This window comes from Linepithema humile, chromosome 6 (assembly GCF_040581485.1).
Source record: "Linepithema humile isolate Giens D197 chromosome 6, Lhum_UNIL_v1.0, whole genome shotgun sequence".
NCBI lineage: Eukaryota > Metazoa > Arthropoda > Insecta > Hymenoptera > Formicidae > Linepithema > Linepithema humile.
The window spans coordinates 22,572,175-22,597,745 of record NC_090133.1 but is presented as its reverse complement, the minus strand read 5'-3'; the positions used below and the strand labels follow the sequence as shown (position 1 = coordinate 22,597,745).

The window sequence follows — 25,571 nt, the reverse complement described above, 5'->3', positions numbered from 1 at the left end:
TATCTAGAAATCTAACTACATCAGCGAAATATTTTTTTGAGTGTACTTAATACTTTTTGACAAATTCATTTATCTCTTGATATAATATTTGTCGATACTATTGTAGCACTTTCTTATATTGTTTTCTTTGATTATATTTGCTTTCTTGCAAAGAATTGCGGCTTATCATTGCTGAACAAGATAAAACGTCACAACGCAAATCTTCAGTCGATTTTTTTTCATATTTGAACGTATCTCTTTCATCATATCTTACTTGTCATATCAATCAATTAAAGGAAAGGGAATAAATAAATAGAAAATAAAAAGAGATATATTTCATAGTTCTTTACTGGACTTTCTTTCAAGATTTCCGGGTCAAGAAATGGGGCAATTGATAAGTCAATACGAATGCAGCGTCGACAGATTAGCGGCGCATGATGTAATAGTGACTATTACCAGGCGTAATATTATATATACACTTTCACAGAATGCGAGATGCTAGTCGAAAGCTGACAAATACGTGGCGTTATCTCGGGAGGAGAGTACACATTTTATTAATTCCTTTTCGCAATTGTTTGTTTGATGAAAGTCAAGTGCAACGCATTTGACGAGCCAGTGCTTATCATCATTGTGCGAAAAAACATAAAATCGCAGTTTCCAGTCAACGAAAATATCAAATTTGCGTGCCGCAGAATTTTGCGAGAGTGTTGTTACGCAGAAGCGTCTGTTTCTGCAAGCAAGAAATTGAATTATTCAAGAGTTTTATAGAAGATTATTAACTCTATAAAGGAAAGGAGGATCGAGACAATTTTACGAGCCATTAAGATTTGTGAGTGGAGTATATCACGTCCTTTCTGATATTTATTAAAAATTTATGAGATTCTTTTGATTTCTGTATTTTTATCCGTCTCTCTTTCGATCAAAATCGTCGTCGACCGTGAAAAGTTTTGTTTGGAAAAAAAAGAGATTTGTTATTCGTGCGCGGTTAGTCCAAACACGGATTATGCATGCGTTCTGTACGCGGCCAAGCAACACGTTCGGTTACCACGATACTGCGTGACCAAGAAGACACCTCGTGTATGCACGCGTCAGGTTTCAACCGGTAATAGAATTATTTTCCTTTCCCGAGGGAATTGATTTCTGTCTACGGTGCTCAGTACGTCATACAATGTCCCTTGACAGACAACGTCGGCGGAAACAGTCGCTGTTGGTGTAGGTGAATTTAATGTAACGGACTCATTTCGGATATATTGTGCGCGCGCGGAAGTGTTTAACGATTGCCATCAACTGATCCGAAGTCATCGATATACGTAATCTCGTTATTCCCGTGTTCCCATTATTATTATTTGATATTTCCGATTTTATATTATCGAGATATGTTCTTTGTTAAATTAGACACAATTTAGGCGTATAAAAAAGTGAAAGTAACTTTTTTAATATTAATTCACAATTAAGTTCTATTCGAAATGAAATTTATGAAGATAACACAGTCGCAACCATGTTGCAGAACGAGCGCTTCCAGGACTCGTAGCAACATGGACTTGTTGGGTCTAGATTTCCATTCTCTCGAATTGGGGGATGTAAAATCGTCAAAGGAAAACTTCCTACAGGTCAAACGTAACGATGTTCTAGAAAAGAACGACGGTGTCAGGGAGCGAAAGCATAGATCGAAATCGGGCGTAGAAAATTCGCTCGACGGACTGCGGACGATCAATTTGGAGGAGGTTGCTTGGCACGATACGCCGGATGATTGCTGGCTAGCGATCCACGATTATGTGTATGATTGCACAGAGTTTCTGAAGAATCACCCGGGCGGCCAGGATGTCCTTCTGGAGTATGCCGGACGTGACGCTACTTTGGCATTTATCGGCACCGGGCATTCCGCTGTAGCTAGGACAATTTTAGATCGGTATCAAATCGGCGAACTGCCGCCAAAGGAGAGAATTTTCCGCACTCCTAACGGCGTGAAAGTCTCGGGATTCTGATCTATTTGAATTGTCAACTATCGTCATTATTATTGCAACGCAACAGATAATTATCGATTAGGTAATAGGTATTTATGACTATGCTTGACGCGTCGATATATGTATGTGTTGCAGTATATTACAATTTTAACTTTAGCTGCGCATTTGTTTTCGAACGCCTTGTGATAACATGTCGATATATTTTATCAATAATACTATCTAGCGCGCGAGACCGACGACTTCGTGAAACTTCGAAACATATCGTTCCAAAGTAAAAACATACCGTTCTAAAGTAATTAATACTTCACAGTAGTTGTATTTCGTAAGAATCTCAATTCCATATCAGATAACATTGCATGTTTACGGTTAGCGTTTGTCATGTAATTTATACGATAAAATGATACACAAGTTCAAAAGTTTCGGTTTGTAATACACCGATATATTGCGTGCGCGCGCGTGTGTGTTACATCTGTGATCTACGACGGTTATTGCGTTCTGTGTAATACTATAAACGCATTTTATTAATAATATATAAATCTGATTAATAATATCAGAAACAAAAACCATGTATTATCAAAGATCAATTAATTTTTTATATCATATTTAAAAAATTTTTTGACATTTTAATACAATAAACATTCCACAGAATCATAACAACATTTTATTGCACATATAGATAATATAATTATAGGACGTGTAGGTTTTGAAAAATACAAAGTAACAAATTTCAATATTTGTTACAATAGAATTCTTGTCTCTTGACTCCTAATTGAATGTAGCAAAATTCGAGGTGGCTCATTCTGTGTGTGAGATCTATATATTAATATAAATATTTTACTTCTCGCTCTGAAGTATAGCTCAATGTACAATGGCATGTTGCATGTGATAATACAATAAACTAGACGGGAAGTATATTTCTTTATGAAAAGATGAAAATAGTTGTAAAATAGTTGTAAAAACAGAAGAAATAATAAAGCAAAAAGCTGTGCTTAAAGTACTTTATTTGTATCGGGTACATTATATTTCTTGGTTCTCTAACATTTACAATACACACACATTAAAACATTTATAATATACACACATGATAAGATTTATAACATACAGTGTGAGGTAATAGCGATGTTGCTCGATTTATTATATTGATGTAACTCGGTGTAATACATTCTCTGTTAATCGAGACGAAGACGAGAGAAGGCGAGTCTGTTATTTTATTAAATTAATAATATACTCAGTTTATACATTAGCGTCATAAAGTTATCTCTATAATTAAATGTACACATAATAATACCCTTTGCAATATTTTCATATAATCACAAAACATACATATATACATGTTTTAATGTACATGTTTGGAGCTTAAAAAAGAAAAGGTAACACTCTTGTGATGTGATCAATATTATTTTGCCCCAAGCAAAAATAACAATTAACAATTCTTATTTTTGCGCGTTTTAATGTGTCATTGATAGAAAACCGCTACAAAATCGATAGAAAAACTTTGATATAACAAATTCATGCGTTAAATAGATCCCATGTTATATGTGCTGAGTTTATGGTTTATGATACAGAAATTGAGTGGTAGTGACATATCTATTTCTTGAATTTCTTACATATACCGTATTATTCTTTGCTCCACTTTCGACTTATAATACTAACAATAAGATAGCAAGCGGGAGAAAAATAATACTGGTTTGTTTGTAATACACTTAATTTGAACTTAAGTATATTTTTTATTTGATTCTCTAAAACTGTTACCTATTTTATCATTTATCTCTGTTATAATACCGACTATTGATGTGATTCTTGCGCGTTTAACGCAGATGTCACACTACAGTATTTAACACCAACTTTACACACTATTTTCTGTTTTGTATGTATTAGGACCGTGTACGTTAGGTATTGAATGCTCACAGCATTCTTTTACTTAATATTCGTTTACGCTAAACGTGACAATTAAAATTGGTTAAAGTATACTCTATACATGAAAGAAAAATAGCTCTATTAACAGTTGTCTTATATTTACTAACCATATTGTGATTATAATTCGCAGGATGCAAAAAATTCAGTTGAAATAATTTCTACGTATTAAGTAAACTAGAAAGCAGAACAGTAATTATCTGTATTAAAGAAAAAGGATTAATATTAATATTTTTGTAAAAAATATTTAGCTCAAAGTTTAAAGTTCTAACATTTCACAGTTTGCAACATTAAATATTACGATTATTTTAAATTAAATTTTGTTTGCTACAAACTTTCAATTCGATGAAAAATAAAATATTGTTACTCATTTCCACTTTTAAAACTTTATTCGGTATTGCGCTCTATCGTACGAATTATAATGAAATCGTAATAAATTACATAAGTTAGATTCTCTACAAATCATGTAATGTAATTCCGGAAAATGCAGTTGCTGAAACTTTTGCAAAAATGTCAGTTTTCGTTAACTTAATAAAATATGTTCAATTTTTATTTGTCAAGTGTCAAATAACAATGTTGGACTAAAACAAATCTTCTTTTTAATTGTTTAAAAAAAAAAAAATAGTAACTATCTGCCGTCACACGAGAAATGCTATACAGTTTGGAAAATAGAACTTGTAAGATTTTGATATTAACGTTGCTCGTATAAGTAAATTTAGGAGCTCAAGCTATCGATGAGATTAGTTCGAAGAACAGAAAATGAGGTATTGCAAACTCAAAGGAGTTAGGTGCCAATAATTTGTTTTTCAGAAAATCAATAAAAACTGTATCATGTTTCAGAATTACGCCGATCCGGAAAAAGGATCGGCGTTTATTATCTGCCTTTGTTTTTCTTAAAACGCACGACAAGTAGTATTCTCTATTTCTAATCTCTATCTATTTCCAATTACTATTTTCAATTACTTTTGATTTCTCTAATTGTCAAGTTTGTCTATTTTTTTTATGGTTAGTAGTCGCAGTTTGCTACGATACAGTATTGCAACTTTCGAATTCCAATGAATAAAAAAATTTGCTCTTTGTTTGATGTCGCTTGCTGCACCTTTTTCAGAAAAGGGGCCAGAAGGGTTTATTTTGCATCAAACACCACTGTGTCATTTGAAGAGACGAAATCGAATACACAGTGCACCGAAACTCTATTAAATTTTAGTTATTGCACGCAAGAAAAAATCGAAAATATAATTTTATTTTTTATATTTGTGTACAATTTAGCTTAGTCTTTTCTTTCTGGTATTGTTCTAATAATTCGTATGATAGAGACGGTGAAATGGACATTTTAATATTATTTTAAATTATTATTACCTTAAACTATTTTTATTTTCAAAATATTTTAAATGTCTGTATTTATGTATGAGAATATATATGTAATATATTTTTTTAGAATTGTACGTAAAATTCGTGTGGAAAATTGGAAATCAATACAACAACAATTTATAGCAAATTAGAAATGTATCAAATATATAGAAATGTATTAAATTTTGACAGTACACCGATACTGATTGCATCCAGAAAATTATAGAGAATTGATACTTTCAAGTAGATATCATTTGGAAATCGATACCATTTGATACTTACATATTCACATGCACTTTTGAGACACTTGACACTTTACTGCCAGGAGAATTGATACTAATTGAGATTATTTCCATCATGGTATTAATTTATCATTCGCTAACATCGAGCGCTTATGGTTTGCCATGAACTGGGAAACGTTACATCTCGTTGTATTCTTGAATCGCAAAGAGGCGGACGCACCATCAATTCATATCGAATTCTTTTGCAAATATTTTCCTTACATGTTAGAATGCAACTTATTGTTAGCTGCCGAGAAACATATCTGCGAAACAGTTTGATCGTGAATTGATCATCTGTCAACCTTCTCGCAATTCCTACTTCTTGTTGAAACAAAGTACCACATTCTTTTTACATCAAGCTACAGAGTGCGAATCCTTGGCCAGAATCGAAGGCCGACTGCAATACTGTTGTTTCCATGCAAAACGCAGCATCCTCGTACATCGCCGCCATTCGCTGCTGTTGCGCCCGACTTTCACTCTGCGATCTGCAAGCATGTTTATATTTTTCCGATCGAGTTTGTTCAATTTCTTACTTTTCTAAATCTTTCCCGATAAAAAGAAAGAGAAAGTCTGAATATATTTAACATAAAATTGTGACAAAACTAAGTGGAAAAAAAATTATTCTTATTCTCAGCACAAAACAGATTTTGCTGATTTTCCGAGCAATCTAAAAAATTAGGATAACAAAATTTTGTCGCTGTTACATTTAATGTACAATAGTAATGATAATTTTATCGCGATAGGAAGATTTATTTTTCTGCGCGATAGAGAAGAAACGCAAGAAACATTCTATATTCATATAATCGCTACACCGACCGTTCTTCCAAACTTTCATCCCGCTACTAGCTTTCAGCGCCTCGAAATATCTCGGGGAACCAAGTTAACTCCCGACGGTGTCGTAGTCGCATATGGTCACCCAAGTAACAGTGTGAATTATTTCATGAGTGATCCCAGCTCCGTGGCAGCCGCTACCGAGGTCGGCTCTTACACGTCTCTTCGACTACTCACCTGGGAGGCATTGCTCGTGCACGCTGCTGTGCTCTGACTTGCTGTTCCCTCTGGGCCGAGCAGGTTGCGCCTCTGGATTGCTGCCGTTGCTGCTGTTGTTGTTGATGTTGTTGATGGTGCGAAACACGATTGGCGCGTGTTAGTTGTGTCAAGTATTCGCGAAGCTCGGGCTGGCTGGCCAAGAGGTCGCGACGCGCCTGAATACTTGAAGTGGGATTAGACAACGACGACGACGTCGTCGTCGAGTCCGACCACGGTGGTGGAGGAGTATGCGAGCGTGACATCATCGCGTATTTGTGACAGAGATACTCCTCGTACGTCGGTGGCAGACCGGTCTGCAAAACGAAAATATGCCGCTTAAATAATGGAGGGAGAGACAGAATAGAATGTTTATTTTTTCAGTTTAACATCAAAACAATAGCAATATTGTGTGCCATATAGTTCTACAATAACACAAAACATACAGAAAAAAAAAAAATATAAGAACTAAACATGAGTGTTAGAGCACAAGAGATACTACAAATTAACACAGAACATCACCAATTTTTAATCTTCTTATTTTATTATTTTCTACATTATTGACGGATAATTGGAATATTTTTATTTAAATAGTTTTTTATATATTCTTTCGCGAAGAAAGATCAGCGTGAATTTTGAACAAAATTTTATAACACTGATGATTGGTTAGTGTGATTCTGCGACAAATTTCCGTTAATCGGTGGATGAAATTGGGATATCCTAATGGCTATAGCGTTCGTCTAGTTTAACTGAGTCGACTGCGAGATTAATCTTTGATTAATTAACAGAACGTAACTTCAGAAATCTCTCGTTGCCTGCGAGGTCGCATTAGGGTCACGTTACTCTACCCGCAACTCCATTTCCAGATCGTAGTTACTTGCCATTATTTTGCGTGGTTGCGGTTCCGATACCTGATCTTTAGTGTCGCGTTTCAAACACCAAACAACGTTTCGCGAAATAAAACTATGGCTGAGATTCCTTTCAATCAGAAGAAGCGTTGCCCGCATCGACATTTTTCAATGTCTCCCCTCTTTGATATATTTTCATCGAGAACATTTTAGTAAATTAAATATTTGACAATCGAACAAAAGATAATGACAAGTAATTATGGTCGTAAATATTTAATTATTATTACCAGTTAATCATGAAGGATCAAATTTGCGAAACTTATTTCCGATTACTCGCATTACTTCGTCAACGTGAGTTTGGGTAATGATGTTAACCGTGCAAATTAGTTCCACATTTTTCAATGTGCATTCTCTTGTGCTGGAAATTATAATGAAGCCGCGAACTGTTTTTTAATGTTCCTCTTAATCGACCGCGGTTTTCAGCCTCGGCGTAAAGTGCGACGGAAAAACTTCTCTCATTTCTCTCCGGACAGACTTGCCTCGTATACTATATCGCAAAGCTTGCGAAAGCTCGCGAGCATACGTTTTCTTCTTTTGCTGTTCTCACGAAAAGCCTACACGTCACCCGTCTCGTTTAATCGTCTAATTGTCGCATAATGGTCTTGTATTTAAAGCTAACTTTACGCTAGTATAATTTCGCGCAAAAACAACTTTTATATTCTCCACCATATCATGTCTCATATTAAACGTCTTTAGGATGCATTTTGATATTAAAAAATTGCCTCTTTACAAAAAGTAAAAAAGCTGTTAAATGTAAACGTAAAAATTGCATTTAAATACATATGCCGTTGTAAAATCAATTTAAAAAATTAGAAGTCTTTAACTAATTTAAAAAATTAATAATCTTTGAAATTTTTTTTATTTGATTAACCCATAGAATAAAGTCAACATAAAATAATCGAGGAAATTGATGTACTTGTATGTAAATTGGATTTCTGGTATAGAGAGATGGAAATTGAAATGGGAAGAAATATAGTGCGCTTGTTTATATATACAGTAGTAGCGTAAATGTCATCCGCAAATGGAAACATATGATGCACTCCTTTATATTCGCGGATCTATGCTCTATTGATAGGAACGCCAGGAAACTTGGGTTATAAATATGTATTTCTACTGCGGAAAATATTTTATGTTTTCCGAAAATGAAGCATCGAGGAAAGTATCGGTATATCAGCAGCGCGTAGCTTGTGTTTTATTTAAAAAGTGAAAATAAAACGTTGCCGAATTAATCTTTCACAAATTAATCGCAAAACTTTTCCTTTTTATATATATATATTTTTTTTTTTTGAAAAAGAGTTTCTCTTGATGTAAACAATAAAGTCATAAAAAGATTTGTCGAGCATAAAAGCATTATGAGGTAGAATAAAACCGCAACGCCAATTTACCATCAATTGGTCTGATCGCCTTTGTCGCTGAATCGGCGAGACGACTCGGCAAGGTTTTCGATTCCTGCGATTCTTCGCTTTCGAAAATTAACCGGTGGTAATAGCGGCCCTCAATTCGATGAAGAGATAAAATTGAGTTTTGAAATTATTATCTGGCGATTCCATTTTCTAGCGTGAGACGAGCGTAGCTGCCCTTGGGCGTTCGTTTAAGAGGATCGCCTAGAGTCCCGCGGTTATGTCCTTCTGTCCACAGCAGCTCCGCTTCGAAATAATTATTACGTGTTTGCCGTAAGTGTCGTACGTGTGCAAAAATCTCCGTAAAATTGTTACGCGTTTTGTGCACGATTTTCAAAATATATCAAGTCATCCGCTTATTAAAAATTGTAGAAATAATTAAATGATACTTAATATTTCATATTCCATTAGTTGATACGGTGATATGGTTGGTCTAGGACACTTTATATATATATATATATATGTATATATGTTGTAATAACAGAGCTAATAATTATAAATTTCTTATTACTGCTACTCTTGACTAGCAATTTTCGCACCTCGTTCTCATTTTATGCAATCTCTTAATTACATCGTAATTCATCTTTTTGTACTAATTTTTGTTTGCCTCGTTTTTTTTTCTTTTTTTGCAGCTACTCCAATTTAATCCACTCCTATTTAGCTGCTCTAATTTTTCCATTATTTTTACATCATCTCTTTTGTTCGCCTTTTCTGCTGTCTCTCGCGGCCGTGGTCCGCTTCAGTCTCACTTTATCATACATCGCTCGTTTGGGCTAACTCACACGACAAAATTAATATGCAAGAGTATCTCGCAAGCGTATATCTTACGAACCATAACTGCACAGCAATCTCGTGAAGCCGCACTCGATGTATTACATGTTGCCTAAATATTCAAGACTGCCGTTCTTTAATGTAAGCGCTTCGTGTCGCAATGAAGACAGCTTAACCGCGATTTCTCACACACGTGCTAACATATTGCAGTATGAAATTTTGTCGATATGAATCAATGCAAAAACACGGAATTCATCGCACATAATAAAATTTATTTATACAAAACCATAATTAATCGTTAATTTTTAATCTAAATTCATGCAATTTTCAGAATTTTTATTAAGATCTCACGATAATGTAAAATATTTTATCGATGAAGGAGGATTAACGATATAAAGTTTTCTCGGAAACTGGCTGAAGGGATAACACATCAACTTTCCGGTAATTGCGCCAAGTTGAATTGCGCGTTCGCGATAAAGGATTTTCTCGTCTACGCGGTGTCGTCCGAAGGAATCTTTTCTTCTTTTCCTGCGAAGACTATTCTGACAAATGGTGACTCCCGCGGGCACAATATAACCCTGCGGGAAAATAGCAGAGGCAAGACCGTTATTCAAATTAGAAAGCGCGAATGCCTCGCGCGCGCGACTCATGAATGGAAACAGCCACTAAAAGATCCCGCGAAGTAAGCTCGAGGGCTTTCGAGAGAGAAAAGCCTACCAGTTTCCTCCTCTTTCTCATCTCGGAGGTAGTTCGAAATATACGGAGCGTAAATTCTCGGGCCGTGCTTGAATAGTCGTCCGTTTCAACGGCTCGAGGCGGATCGGGCGTCTACTCGGTCGTGCTCGCGCTTTAATCTCCTCTCTCGCGAACGATCGGCCGCGTCTTTGATCTTGGAAATGAAAATATCGGAGATACGTCTTGGAAAAACAGACCTGGACAAACGCGAGCTTCGTTTTGCAAGTTGGAAATTGTTTTAGACAAAGGCGCCGGTGCGGAAGATAATGGCGGAAGTGCGTATAGAACGTACTGGCGGAGCGAAATTGCGAAATACTTTAAAACACGTTGTTCGAGACGCATGTCGAGTAACTCTCGAGAAAAGCACAGAAGAAAGTAACATCCTCTTTTGTGCAAACAATCCGAGATTGTAATGGTTGCGGGCCGGATAATGAGACAATATTTCTTTTCTCGAGACGATTTGATGATAAATTTTCAATGTACGATAATTAATGGAGGAAAAAATCTGACGTTATTGAAATATGACGATTTCTCTAAACTGTGTGACGCACGGAGTTACGATCTCGAGAATATTTTTCTGAGCTTTTCTTTTGTCACGTCGTGCTTTAGTCGCACACAGCAATTTTATGTACCGCGATGAACTTTTTCCAGAATGGGTTTGCATTTCACATGAGCACTTGAGTTCACACGTGTTCGCTCGAGTGACGCTACGTTATTTTCAACGTTTCAGAACAATTTCAATCCTTTTTCGTGATCTCTTTTGACGACCTTTTTATTTTGATGTCGAATGCAAGCAAAGCCTTCTTGTCATATGACACACAAGAAACTGATTAAAAATTTACTACCGCATTTATTTTCCGATCTTCAACTTCCTTCTTAATGTACGACCAACGTCATTTGAATGATCCCTTGGAATGATGAATCGATTATTGTATTGCATATTTTTAGGTTTACGAGCAGATAATTTCGAAATTTTCATGATATTATTTTAGGCACAATAATAAAGCGGCAGGATTATTAACGATTTTTCAATCTAGGACAGCAGTTTTTTAGACGACGACAGTAGTGGGATAACAATCATACACGAGCACGAGAATTTATGTTCCAGTCGGCGCCACAGAACTATGCGCGACGAAATAGGGCGGTCGACCCGATTGGAACGGTCCTCGAGTTAAGAAGCCGTACATTGAATTTTCCCCTCTCTCTCTCTCTCTCTCTCTCTTCCTCTCACTATTCTTATGCTAGTAGCGAGAGGAAAGCTGGCCGCAATAAAGTTGACTTTTTATATGATGAATTTTTTTCAAGAGTACAAATTCGAACAATTTCGTTTTTTTCCACGCGCACCGAAATCTGATGTGTAGACCACCAATTGAATTGCGATGTAATAATGTTATAAATTTGAATTTTAAACATATTATTAGGTTATGTAATAATTTTGAATTTTTTAAATAAATCGGCAAGAGACAAGCAAGAATTCCCGGAATTTCGAAAAATTTGATTATCTTTATTGCGTGACTTATTCCTTCTAATATAAGATGTTTAGGAAATCACAATACACGGACTAATAGACTAATTAGTAATCAGTATCGACTAACAACGCATTCGGCAGTCCGCCACAAAAGGGCAATTTGCGATTGCACCGATTGCAGACGATCGTGCGCATGATCGGTTACAGTGTTTTACGTGGATGCTCCCTATTCGATTATCGATCTGTAGGGCGCTTTGGGGGGGAAAAGGGTTGATTGTTAGATCACCAATTTCCTCGTCATCTGCTTGTCATTGGAATTGCGCAGCGGAATATAAACGGACGTATTTCTGTAGAAACTATCGCGACCACGCGCCCGTAGCACCGGCAGTTGAAGCGATAACTCGTTTCGATAACTCGAGATATTATATGATTGAACAAACGGCTTTATCAGATGGAACCGGCCGAAGCGTATCGGTGTATCATTGTCGCAACATCCTATCTGCGACGATCCGTTCTATCGGCGTATTTGTGTTGAAAATTAATATTCCGGTTACATCATTTCAAGCACGCAACGATGACAATTTGTAACTATTGTCTTGCCATTATTGCTTTACGTACGTTATACTCTTAAAAGCGATTGAACATCGATTGCACAAATATTAACCGCTGTCGGAAACTGCAGTCTGCTTATAACATATTTTAAAACTTTACTTTGTGGACAGTAACTTGTACTAGGTGCGCAACTAAGTTTCCGGGTTTTTTTTATCAATGCAAAATGGAAAATTTCAAGAGAAATACAAAAAACGGTTTATTCAAAATATCGTCCCTCGCTAGCTACACATTTTTGCCATCTCTCTGGCAATACATGAATACCGCGACGATAAAACGACGCGTCTTTGAATCGAAACCATTCATCCAACCAATTCTGCACTTCTTCGAAATTGGCCAAGTGTAGCCCAGCCAAGCCATGCGCCATCGACCGGAACAAGTGATAATCGGAAGGGGCCAGGTCTGGTGAATACAGCGGGTGCGGTAGCAGATCCCATTTCAGCGTTTTGATGGTGTCCTGGACGATGGAAGTGCGATGGCACGGAGCGTTGTCGTGCTGCAATATTACTCGTTCGTGTCTCGTGTCCCATTCTGGCCGTTTTTCGAGCAATGCATGGTTCAAATTTATCAGTTGTTGTTGTCTTGTGTTTGCGTATCATTTTCATCCAATAACGCTTGCAGATCGGCGTCCTCAAATGTTTTTGGTCTTCCGGAGCGCTCCTTGTCCTCAGTGTCGAAATCGCCACTTCTGAAGCGTTTAAACCAATCTTTACAGGTAGTTTTCGATGGTGCATGTTTGCCGTAGGCTTTCTTAAGCAAACGACCTGCTTCAGCTGCATTTTCTTTCAAGTTGAAGCAGAAAAGCAAAGCTTCCCGCAAATGCTGTTTAGTTGGCACAAAACTCGACATCTTTATTGTTAGAAAAAAAATTTTTGCGTTGCGATATGTGTTGGTATTATAACTGGTTATTGTTGACAGATGTCCAAGTTAATAAAAAAACACAACTTTAGACATGTATATCGACTACATGTATCGTTAGCGCCATTCATGTGTGAAACCCGGAAACTTAGTTGCGCACCTAGTAATATTATCTTTATCACAAGATAACAATTTATTAAAAAGATTAATTATGTGATACTTTTGAATTGCTTGTTATAAGTCAGTTTTTTCAAATGAGTATATTTATGTTAATATGTTAGAACTTATTACTTGGAACGGTATCAACCGATAATTGTAAGCCAGACAGCTTCTTAAAAGTTCAAGGATGCAAATCGAATGACGGGGATGAATTTGTAATGCGGATTAGCGATTGGAAAGATCGATTGCAACATCGATTGATAAGCTTTTGCTCGCAATTAGTTTATTTACGTACAAAGAATTCTTGCTATCTGGCATAGAATCGTATATATTTTTTATTAAAGGCAAAAAGTATAGATATACAGGGTGTCCCAGACTTACCGTATCATCCGTTAATGGCAGATTCCTGAGGTCATTTGGAGACGAAAATCTTAATACCAAAATGTTGAGGCTACTATAGTATTTGAATGGGAAAGGCTTAAAGTTTACCAATCAGCTTGTCAGAATTTCGCGCGCTCAGGGACATCGCATCTTGAAAGGACCCTTGCACAACACTTTATTCAATACGTTTTATTTACTTCACTCAGCTTTTATTCACTTTATTCACTTTATTTACATTGTTCGCAATACTGACGAATTTACTAACGATAATAATTTCTAAATTGTATTAAAACACGATGCGCGTCGAACTGTCAAAGCAGTCGTGCCATTGACAAATGACGTTTCTCATGTCATGAGAGAAAATCAATACTATCGGTACGAAGTATGATTTGCTACATAAAGTGTTGTGCAAGGGTCCTTTCGAGATGCGATGTCCCTGAACGCGCGAAATTCTGACAAGCTGATTGGTAAACTTTAAGCCTTTCCCATTCAAATACTATAGTAGCCTCGACATTTTGGTATTAAGATTTTCGTCTCCAAATGATCTCAGGAATCTGCCATTAACGGGTGATACGGTAAGTCTGAGACACTCTGTACAGGGATCAATTAAAATAAAAACATTAAAAAAAAAAATAATTTATTAAGACAATATAAAATAATTTATTGAAAATTTCCAATAAAATGATATATTAAAACTTCATATTTATGTAGCTGCTACATTATTATAAATTTATTATTATTTTAAATTTCAATTAAAATGATGAATATTTTAGCGCTGCATATCTTATGTATGCTGTGTATTTAAAAATGCGTACGTGGATATCACATATTACATTAGTTCAGATGTCATAAAGTTATTAGGAAAAGAGTCTTGTGTGTGAGAGAGTTGAGTGAGGATGAAAGGAAGTTAAGAGGATTGAATCTAGGAGAGGATTTAAGGAACCAGGATGAGGGAATTAAAGAGGATGACGATGTTCTGGATTAAGTGAAGTTGAAAAGAAAAAGATAATCTAATGAATCGGAAGATAAAGATTGTGCAGCATTATAAGACTTATGAAATTTTGTAAATACTATAAAAGAAATAGAGATATTATTTTTTATCTTAATAAGAATAAGACAACAAAAAAATATATTGGCTCAATTACATCAATCCTAGCTCGTTCTGTTAATATTTGTTGGCGTTGCGTGAAATACTTTTTTCATTCTTTCGTTAAATATTTACTTGATATTTTTCTCTACGCTTTTCTCTACTTCCTTAAAGTCTGTCGGAATTAAATATGTGCAAATATTAGCGGTATGCAGAGATTTCCATTATTTTTAAAGCAATTTCCTTTAATAATATCTTAAAAATGGTATTATACAATATTTTTAGTCAAAATATTGTCCGGTATTATCTACCACTTTTTGCCGCTTTTTTAGGCAAACGATGGACGCTGCGATAAGAGAAGTCCATTTCTGGAGCGATCTATTTGTACATGAACGATAAAAATTTTTCAATGTCTCTAATATGTATTCAGTTTCGAGAAATACTGCAAGAGACTCAAAGGAAAAAATTTAAGTATAGAAAGGAACTTATTTTCTACAAGAATGAAGCACATTCTTTGTCTAGATACATCCGGACATGAAAGAAAGAAATTGTGCAGTCCGCAGAACGGGACAATTTAATTATCAGCGCTTCTATTCAGCACTCTGAATAGAAAAGAGAAATATACACAAAAGATATTAAATTGCAACATATTTTACCTGCCATGTTTTTGCAATCGCTACGTCGTATGTCGGCGGCGGCGATGTCATAGACGGAATAGCGGAGTAAAGAGGTTGCAATCTGCTTTGCGAATTCGACCGACTAGTTCCGCTTTCGTTTGCACTACTCGTGTTTGGTGTGTCCGGTATGTTGGTGTACAGTGCTTCCGGTATGGTGTTCTCTCGAATTCCACCACTGAGAATGCTCGAGCCCGAATCTACGTTAAAAATTAATTTAACATTTTCCGTTTTGCAACTTTCGTGGCACTCGTATTTTTCCATAACGTTAATTAGAAGATTAATTGAATTAATATGTAAACTCTCACTTATTTAAACACTATTTCTACTTTTATATTTCAATAATTAGCATCTACGTTTTTTCAATCTTTTTCAATACTTTAACCATGCTTAATATACTGACTCACTGACCAATATAAGTGTAATGCGATTCGGCTCTGTCGGCGCTTCGGGTTCTCCGCGAATGATTGAGCTGTTTTTCGTGTTTGCTGCTCTTTATCGTAGATCTTGCGGGCTCCGTCACCGAACTGCTACTGCCAGTTTCGCTTGGCGTTCGATTCTTCGGTCCTCGGCTGTCATCATGTTGCTTACGTGAGCCCTTGCCCTCTGATTTGTTGCCTTTCGACTTTGGCAGAAGGATGGTCAGTTTTCCTAGGACGATCGAGCTACTTCGCGATTTTGGTAGATCCACGACCACGCCACAAGCACACACCGACGCGTTCTCGTTAGGCATTCTGGAAAAATGTAAACGAAATCAAATCCCGGTTACACTTCCATTAAAATTATACATTACAATAATATTTCAGAGCGAGAACGTATTATTTTAAAATAATAATATCTCTGTGATAATTACATTTTCCAAATTATTTTAAAACAACAAAGAGGATCTATAAATAATCAATTATATTTTCTGGCATATATATATACCGAAAAGTGTAATATGTGCTAAGAGTGTTTTTGTGTGCGCACAGCCTAATAAATTTCTATATCTGTCAGTTTTTTTCAAAACAATTCCGTTTTATATAGAAGGTCTTTTGGTGGATTGTAAATATAAGTCGATGGGACTTAGCTCCGACGTAGAGATTCGTGCCAGTTTCTCGCAATCCGTTGCAGTCGACGCGTACTACGTTCTGCCAAACAACGTTATCGACCTCGTGCGCCGCGCGCCATTATTAACGACCCTATAATGGTCCTTAATTGGAATCACTTCGTAACGTTTATTCGCAATAGCGGCCCGCTCAGCCTCGGTTCTCGTGTGATAAACGCGATTACTCGAGCTCGGGATGTATTCGTCGGTAAAAAGCGCGCGGCGGAACTTTTAGCGGCCACCACGTGCGAGACTTGATTGATAAATTAAATTGTAAAAAATTTCAATGAACGACTCTTTTATTGTAAATCGAATACAATTAACTATGTTAACGAGATTATTGTGTGCTGAATAGGGAGGGAAATAATTAAGAATCCTGAGAAAGAAACAAAATATATTATAATTTGTTAGAGCAACACAGTCATCGCTATACCTCAGAAAGAGTCGTAAAAATATGTCTCTCATATTTCGTATGCACGTTCAAGGAATTCTTAATATCGCGACCCAATTCAAACTTTCTGGAATAAATCATCGATCTGCCGAATCTTATAATGAGAAGCCAGAGCGGAGATCATATTCTCTGCGAGAGAAAGTAAAATCACTCTTTTCATTTGACTTTGCCGAGGAAAAAGAAAAGGAGGAAGGGAAAACAGCTCTTTAATTCTCGAGAAAATCTTATTTCTCGTACATTTTGGAAAGTCAGTTTTGAAAGAACGAGACCGTCGGCAAGCCGGCTTGCGTCGGATTGCACAATCCCATTTTATATTGTCAAAATGAACGAATGCCTCCAAGTGTCCTCGCTGGATTTCGTTTTTAGCACTCTTACCTTCTCAAGATTAAAAAGGCCGTCGCCTTCGCGTTTATTATCCTTCCATCATTTTGCTCCTCTAAACCACTCTCAACAAAATACTCGATTTACCATCGGGCTTCCACGCTCCGCATATCATCGCTATATCGCTTGAGAGTTTCGAGGTAAAATAAAATTTATCTTTCATAACATGCATTAGTCCATTAAATGTTATGTGAGAAGGTTTATATTTGTGTTGAGAGATTTAGATATTTGATATTTCGCATGTAATATTGAATAAAAGCTAATACGTTAATGGATAAGAATAGAAAATAAATTGGAATCCATTGAAAACAATTAGAAACGAGCTGTGTGATCGGCGATTTTTATTTTATTATTGTTTTTAATATTATTTTATATAATATTTATAACAATATACATAGCTTGATATGCGATAGCTTGTGCTTTCGTGCTTGTTGTGCGAGGCTTATGTAAACATCTGAAGAATGCGTTTGGGCTTGTCAAAGTGATGCCTCAAGATGATTTTGGTTTTCGTTCGGGCCGGGAAGGCCGGGAAAGCCGGGAGACTAGGCCAGACATGGGTATCGCTATATGGAAATTGAATTACGTGCCTTGCTGCAAAATGAGCTGAGGACCTTGGTTAGTTTCGATGACAAACTGTTCGCTACAGTACGCAGACCTGCCATTATTCACCTCGCCGGTGAGACCTGATCGACCGCTACGAAACTTCTTCCGCGCGCTGACTTTAGACATATGTTTAAAGCTCGTTTTCCAAAAATACCACCGGCGACTAACTTGTTAGGACAAGTAAAAAATACAGAGTGTTTTTCTTTTTTCATGTCAGATCATCTTTTATTCGTAGATTCTTATATTAATTTAAAATCAATCTTTTTCTAACAAATATGAAAGAAACGCGCGAAGATCTCGACAAATTGTAAAATATAAGCAAAGTGTATGTGCTCGTCTTCTCATTTGAGTAAGAGTTATGAATACCAATAAAGTGTCCGCGATATTTCCAAGCGTAATGCGATGCGATGCATCGCTTTATTGCGAGTCTTGTGAGTAATTTTTCGTGAAAGATCACTTCCCTTGCGTAATAAGCCGTGGATGATAAACGCTGCGTTATTGATCTTTAGAAAACTGATGGAGATAAGATGCGAATAAAAATGAAGCATGTTTATCAAATTTAAAGAGGAGATTTATACGCGGTGGTATGTTGCGAGTAAGAGAAAAAGAAGTATGAGTCAATATTTGTAATTAAAATCGCTATCGAAGACATTGGTAAATGCAATCAAATATATTGTAGTCGGTTGTATCTCCTTTCTGTCTCGGAGCAGCGACGTCTAATTACAAAGGCATTCGAGGGTTGTCCTAGTTGCAATTAACGTTGTCGACATCTTCGATGCGGGCATACGAATGACTCTTCCCAGCGACGATTATCAAACTACATTGATATAGATAGAGACGAGAAATGGCTTTACAGTGATAATTATCACACTGGCAAGGCGCATGCTGCGCCTCAAAGCTGCGACTCTGACGGAAGGATTAAATGGGTTTTCTTTCTGCCAATATACAATATAATGTTATAAAATCAAACAGGGAAAATTATTGCTGCTTAATATTAAAAGAATGGTGAATCTTTTCAGACTTATGTTTATAAGTTTCGGAATAAAATATAAAATTAAAATATATATTTTTAAACTGAATATTTTTAAAATAAAACAAAACTGCAGAACAAATTTGTGTACAACTAGATAAAATATTTCACTCCTTCTAGATTGACGTATGGCTTTAGACTTTATTTATGCTTTTAATAAAACACTTTTAATAAAACATTGCGATGCCAAGTTTTCGCGGCATGGACGCGACGCGTGTTTTAATTGCCACGTGGTATCAGTTAAAGAAACTGCAGAATGCGCGATGAGAACGGATTTGCATTAAAATGAGATTGCGATTCTTTTGCTAGAATTCCAGTCTTGCGCCAAGCATTTGCCTTACCTGCTCTTGGAAATTTTCGCGATTCCACAAAGTGTAAACACGAATCAGCGCGTGGCCGCGGATCCCTTTGATCAGCGCTAGAATTAATTTGTTACAGCGGAGAGGAAGGAAAATAATGCAGCGGAAACAACGTCAACGTTAATTAATTTTGTCGAGCAGCTTCCATGGAGGATTTTTTTATTTTCCCGCCTGCCTATCCGCGCAGATCGGTCCATTCCATTCACGTTGAACTGTTGCTCCGCCGGCAATATGAGAAATGATTAAATTATACAAATATTTGTAATATCTGTAAATATCTACGTGCAGATACCAATCTCGTAATAAATGTCAAAACTATGTCGCAATAATGAACATTTCGCGTCATGAGCTGTATTGCGAATTCAATTTACTTGTTATTTACGCGTTTATTTATAATTTATCTTTACGCCACACGTTTTTTTATATTTAGCTTTGCTTGTGATTATATAGGAAGCGCTTCGCAGTAGAAAATTTGAATCAACTATTTATTTTTTATTCTGCACCTTTCGTTCAATATTGAAGATCGCCCACTACGCTATCTAGAGCTACTCGAACACTACGTAAATAACAAGTGCATCGTAGATGCCTATGCATTTCATTTTCCTGTCTCTCTCTCTCTCTCGTTGATATCCATGCAAGCATAAATGGTCGAAAGAATCGTATGCTCATCGTGTTAATTAAAACCCACGATATAGTCTCTGCCGCGACAGAGACACCCTCGACAAGAGCGCTTCGAGCTTCGTAATTAATCCAGATGCAGGCTGGAATTCGCCGAAGAAAATTCAGCACACAAATTTTCGTTCTTTGTATAATGAATTTCCACGCTTCTCTGTAAAGTAGAATAACGCCGTGGACGAATTACAAACCAGATTGAAAAAAAGCAAGACGGTTTTTTTTAGAATTTAAACAAACGCAACGATGAACATTTTTTCCGCGCTTGGTTCATTCTTTTTTACGCGTTGTCTCTATTGTGTATCGTGGAATTTATGAACCCACTGCTTCTCGAAAAATTCGACACGTTTTCGCATTTCTTTTATTTCTTATTAATTATATTTGCTTCGATATGCGTATATACTGTACACGCTATTCGAACGCATGATCATCACTCTCGCAACTTGTATTTTTAACATATAAATATTATAATATAATTAGTGCTCAATTTGGAAGCTAATTTTTAAGATTGAACAAATAAATCGAAGCTTTCGAGCTGAAGATTCGAACAGTTCGAACAGTTACCTTAATTAGAAGCTAAAATGGCATCTCATCTTTAACGCACCGCGATGAATTTGACATTGTTAAACGGTAAGAATAGCACATATTATACGGAATTTTCCATCAGGAATATTTCGAGTACTCGGGTAGATGAAAGAATCAATAAACGGTTCGTATATCGGCTAGTACGGCATCTAAATTGCAAAACGAAAGTCCGGCAGGACCAGGATTACCAAAATATTCATTCGAATTGTTTGACGAAGACAATGTGTGGTGGTACGCGGTACGAACTAGGTCATCTAATACGAAATATAATATTTTTACGAGAATATGATACATATTTCTATTATGAGAAAACTCGCCAAACTCGCGTCCCATCCTGCTACCGCGCTTTAATACGATTATGCATTCACTCGCGATAATCGCGAAATATAACCGTATATTCCGCGCTCGCGTACGCAGGAAAATGCATACATTTTGTTTCTTTTTTTCTGTTTCGTTCCCGCTGCGCTTAAATTTCGAATTCTCGCGGACGGGGGCGATTCTCGGTAAAGCGCAAAAGCGTTAAATGTAAAAGAATTATTTCATTTATCTCCGGTTCGTGAGATCGCGATGTTGACTCTGCATTTACACGAAGAGAAACTTCCTCTCGGTGAATTTCAGCAATTTCTTGCGCTTGTACCCGCTATCGCTGATCCTATAATCTCTGGTAGACGGCTAACTGATTAAGTGCGATTAATCAGCTTGACTTTGGTACCGAGAAAGCATTCTTGTACTTTTGCCGTGGCGCTTCATCTCTGCGGGAAAATTCTATGCTCGGGGAACGATCAGTGACGTATAAAAAAGGCAATACGCGAAGGAACGACGACGGTGAGGGCGAAAAGTGGCTCGAGCAAAACGGCTGAGGTTGGGCTGCACCTAGTATCATCGGGTCGACGTGACCTGGATTCACCTGGTTCTCCACCACCCACACAATTCGCTCGTCGCTTTTCCTCCTGTCTCCTACACGCTCACCTGCGTTACGAGATGAAACTGACCTAATAAATTCCACTAATAAAACATGCTACACGTAACCGCGATGTCCGTTATACGATGATGTGGTTTTACGCTCCAATCTGTATTGTGATCTGCATTTGTGTCCGATAAAAGATTATATCGGATTTTTGCAGATAATGTAGATATCTCTTGCTTTAATTAATTTTAATGGCAGATTTTTCAGACAATTTTAAGCCTTATTTTGTCTACGCATTGCTTTATCGAACATTGATAAAAAAATAATGCGTGCAATAATTAATTACTGAGTATCGATTTTATACAAGTGAGTTTCGCTCACGTACGTTTTAATTGCGTGTGCTCTCATCCGTGTTGCAACAATGCGTTTATGCGAATTAAATTAGTACAGTGTGCAAGTTTTCCCGCTAACTCTCTCTCTCTCTTTCTCTCATTAAGCAATCGTACATCAATTCAGCAAAACGATTAGTCGGCTCTTTTATGAAGCGCCGCTGCGTAATTAAATTTCTTCTTACCTCATATCGGCACAATGCCAGTGAACTTCAATATACATCGTAACGTCTCATTAACCGAAACAATAAACGTCAACGCGACGGACATGTTTAATTTACGGGTAAATCCCCTGAAAGAACAATATTAATGAAATTTCCTCGATTACGCATCGCTAATGTTATATGTGTTACATTATAATGTAGATTTTTCGTCGGTCTGCGAATAAATCAAATAATATAAGCATTAAATAACGCAATAATTTCAAAAGCAAAAAATAACATAAAAAAAGACAAGTCGTTACAAACGTTTCGACCTTTGATTAGGCCATTCTCAGTAAAATGAAATATTTGTAATTAAATGCAACTGCGAATTGTAATACATACAAATTTTAGCACTAATAACCAGCTGCGGCTCGTTCATTTTTCTTTATTATTTTCATATTTTTATTTTCGAGCTTATTATTTATAAAAAATAATGCTATCTTCGTAAACTGTAATTGTTGAAATAATAATTAAAAATTATTAAAAAAAGTTTATATTTCTCTTTCATTCCGTTTCATATTTAAAAGATATCGTAATTTTAAAAGCGTATATTTTCTGAGCTAGAAAAGTTCTTTATAAAGCGACAAATATATGAGAATGTTACCAGGTGTTTTATTCACGTTAAAAATATCTGACGGATATATTATGAATATTTTGTTTAGAGGTTATACAAGATTTAAATGTGGGCGTTTTTAGCACGCCGAAGTGCGAAAACGCACCCGTAATAGTAGAAAAACATAGATCATTTTCACGCGTTCCCGGATTCAATTTATGAATTGCGAAAACATACATCGCGACACAAATTATTTGACGGCGGATTGAAAAAAACATAGCTTCGGGAATGTCCGACCATGACACTGTGATTTATGACGAGACATACCTAAAAAAAGTTTGTTAATTTAATATTTTGAACAAATATTTTATTCAATGCAATTGATCCTTTTTTTTTAAATGTCCCCTGAAACTTATAGTTCGCTTAATTAAAGTCAATTTATATACGAAGCGATTAAAACTTCACTTTTTATAATGTTTGCTAATTGTACGCATAGTGTATTGAGTGCGCTTACATTATTGTTAATAAAGTCAGTTATAAGTAAGTTTGGCTTCTCACAAGCGCCGAGAAAAGTTCGCAATCAATTTCTCCGTCGTCATTATCACGCGATGGGTGTTATAACACTCCGGTGCTCTTGCGAAAAAAAGAACAGCGACTCCCAGATGCGATTAAAAAGTTAGACCTACAAAAGAGCAGGACACCAAGGGGCTATTATAACAAGTGTCTTCTAGGTTCTACGCTTCTTCGACCCAGATTACCCACGATCAATCATCGAAGTCGATATTCCGCAAGTCCTTAGTTCGCCCGGCGAAAACGGCAACGGGGCGAAACCCATCAAAGTTAAGCATTCGTTAGAGTACCCTCGTCCTTGACCAAAGTTAATTCGAAATTGCTGCGCTGCGGTGTAAACGTTTTCAAGCTTTATACTTACTCGTTTTCACACACTGTGTCTTCCGCTTCTTTCCTGCACTACAAATTGTATTATTTGCGTTGAAAGGATAATTCTGCGAAAGCGCGAGCGAGTGGAAATTTTTGCACGCTTCTAATAGATGTTTATTCGCGCATGAAAAGAGCGAAATGGAAATTGCATGGCGCGTCTCCTCATAATTACACAGAAATGGAAAGACTTGGGATAAAGCACAATTGGCGAAAAAAAGAGGGAAAAAGTGGAACGGCAGAAAAAGCAGAAGAGCTATAAACGAACCGATGCCTGTCATTTTTTTTAATCGTTCGTCACAAAGCGAGCGAAGCTACGCCTACATTCCTTTCATCGAAACAACTCGGCGACGCGAACGAAGAGGAAGCTTGCCGCGAACATTCATTTGTCATAGAACAGGATGAATTCGTACCTTTATCGGCGTTTAGCTTTCATTTTGCGTAATCAAGCGCTACCTGATATCCGTTCACTATTGGAGAATCCTCATCAGAGAATTCTTGATCGGTGCACGAATAGGAATGGCGAATGCAATCACGACATGTTGACGAATTCACGGTGGAAATCTTTTATCTCGATTAATCAGCGAGGATTGACAGAGATTAAGGATATCGGATAATAAAAGAAAAAAAAATTTTCCCGGTGAGAATACTCGCAAGCGACCAATCGGGGTCGCGCGCTTCATTCGGTCGCTGCTCAGAGGGAAGCTTTTTTGCGCTCGCTCGAATGGGAGGATTACATATCCTGGAAATCCTGTATGCGACGGGGACAAACGGCTGCCGTCTGCCATCCTCGAGACGACGCATATACACGAATGCGATGAGAAAAATCGTAACGCGGTGCGAAAAAATTGATGTGTCATGAATCACACTATTTTTAATTCATGGATTGTTCGATACAGATTCGTTAAGCGTAGTGCAAACATTGTTAATTGATTGCTGATTTAATTATTAATTTTACACGTGAATTATATATTTTACAAATTTTTTGTATAATATTTCAGGCTAGATAAATTACGCGTTTTAGAATTCAAATTTATTTTAACCAATGTTGTATAAATATCGCGATTGCAATCTTCTTTATAAACACTCTTACAGTCTTCCGACATAAATATTATTCATATCTTTTCTGCCACACGCTTTTCATCTACGACTGCCGATCCGTGTGTAAACTTTTCATCGCGGCTGCATATTTCTCCGATGACCTCTCGAGAGAATATTTTACATTCTGAAAGTATGTATTCTGTCTTGTAATTTTCTTTTGTAATCGACCGCGACACAATCGTCAAAGGAAGCGAACAACAAATCTCCCGCGAGCGAGACAGACGGAAAAAAAAAGAGAGATTGCTATCGAGTGGAGGCCGTTACGAGATACTCAGGATTTTTCAACAAATGTGCTGTCTGAATGAGGAATTCGGTTCAAAGTCGCGTTTTCAAAGCTTGCCGTAAATTCAATGCCGGAGTTTTTTACGCGTTCACATAGCACTCCAAGATTTGTGACGAAGAGCATTCTTAACGAATAGTTTAAAACTAAAATTAAAACAGAGGAAGAAGGAAAAGGAGGTAAGGAATAGAGAAAAAAAAAATGGAATTTGGAAAGAGAGTCGAAACAAGATTTTGATTTAAATCGCGAGTCGCGCGTTACAGAAGAGAAATTGGGCCACGACAAACTTATGTAATAACAAATTTAGTTTGAGAATCACCATTACATTTTCCGTTCACGTTCTTGGTTATTTCGCTTAAACTATAATGAGGCTCCATAAACGTTCGCGCGTATTTATTCTCCGCATACTCCACGTACACAGCCCGGCATTACTTGCCTAAACTTTCAAACGGCATGACCCGTATTTGGGA

The 25,571-nt window shown here is 36.7% G+C and overlaps 3 protein-coding genes across 4 annotated transcripts in view; 2 read left to right on the top strand and 1 right to left on the bottom strand.

The window, feature by feature from the left end:
• The window catches only part of LOC105672942 (uncharacterized), a 131,160-nt gene that overhangs the window by 74,589 nt on the left and 31,000 nt on the right, over positions 1 to 25,571 (top strand). The window lies entirely within an intron of this gene.
• LOC105672943 (cytochrome b5) lies at positions 153 to 2,940 on the top strand. Of its 2 annotated transcripts, none has more exons than XM_012368222.2 (2): positions 153 to 808; positions 1,487 to 2,940. In XM_012368222.2, exon 2 carries the CDS (start codon positions 1,515 to 1,517, stop codon positions 1,962 to 1,964), a length of 450 nt encoding a protein of 149 aa, XP_012223645.2. In that variant the 5' UTR covers positions 153 to 808; positions 1,487 to 1,514; the 3' UTR covers positions 1,965 to 2,940. The 2 variants fall into 2 exon arrangements, with proteins under 2 accessions (XP_012223645.2, XP_067213208.1); XM_067357107.1 differs by lacking the exon at positions 153 to 808 and adding an exon at positions 818 to 1,191.
• The window catches only part of LOC105672941 (uncharacterized), a 37,688-nt gene continuing 15,044 nt past the window's right edge, over positions 2,928 to 25,571 (bottom strand). Inside the window, exons 2-5 of the mRNA XM_012368220.2 lie at positions 15,976 to 16,298; positions 15,547 to 15,764; positions 6,497 to 6,831; positions 2,928 to 5,973 (exon numbers count right to left, since the gene is read on the bottom strand). Of these exons, the coding sequence (XP_012223643.1) occupies positions 5,838 to 5,973; positions 6,497 to 6,831; positions 15,547 to 15,764; positions 15,976 to 16,297 (1,011 nt within the window). The 5' untranslated portion in view covers position 16,298 and the 3' untranslated portion in view covers positions 2,928 to 5,837. The remainder of the gene's footprint in view (positions 5,974 to 6,496; positions 6,832 to 15,546; positions 15,765 to 15,975; positions 16,299 to 25,571) is intronic.

Bases quoted from the DNA above. Each gene is read 5' to 3' on its own strand.
- LOC105672943 (XM_067357107.1), top strand. From the start codon at position 1,148: ATGTCCCTTGACAGACAACGTCGGCGGAAACAGTCGCTGTTGGT. The intron at 1,192-1,486 runs GTAGGTGAATTT...ACCATGTTGCAG, and splicing joins CGGAAACAGTCGCTGTTGGT to AACGAGCGCTTCCAGGACTC.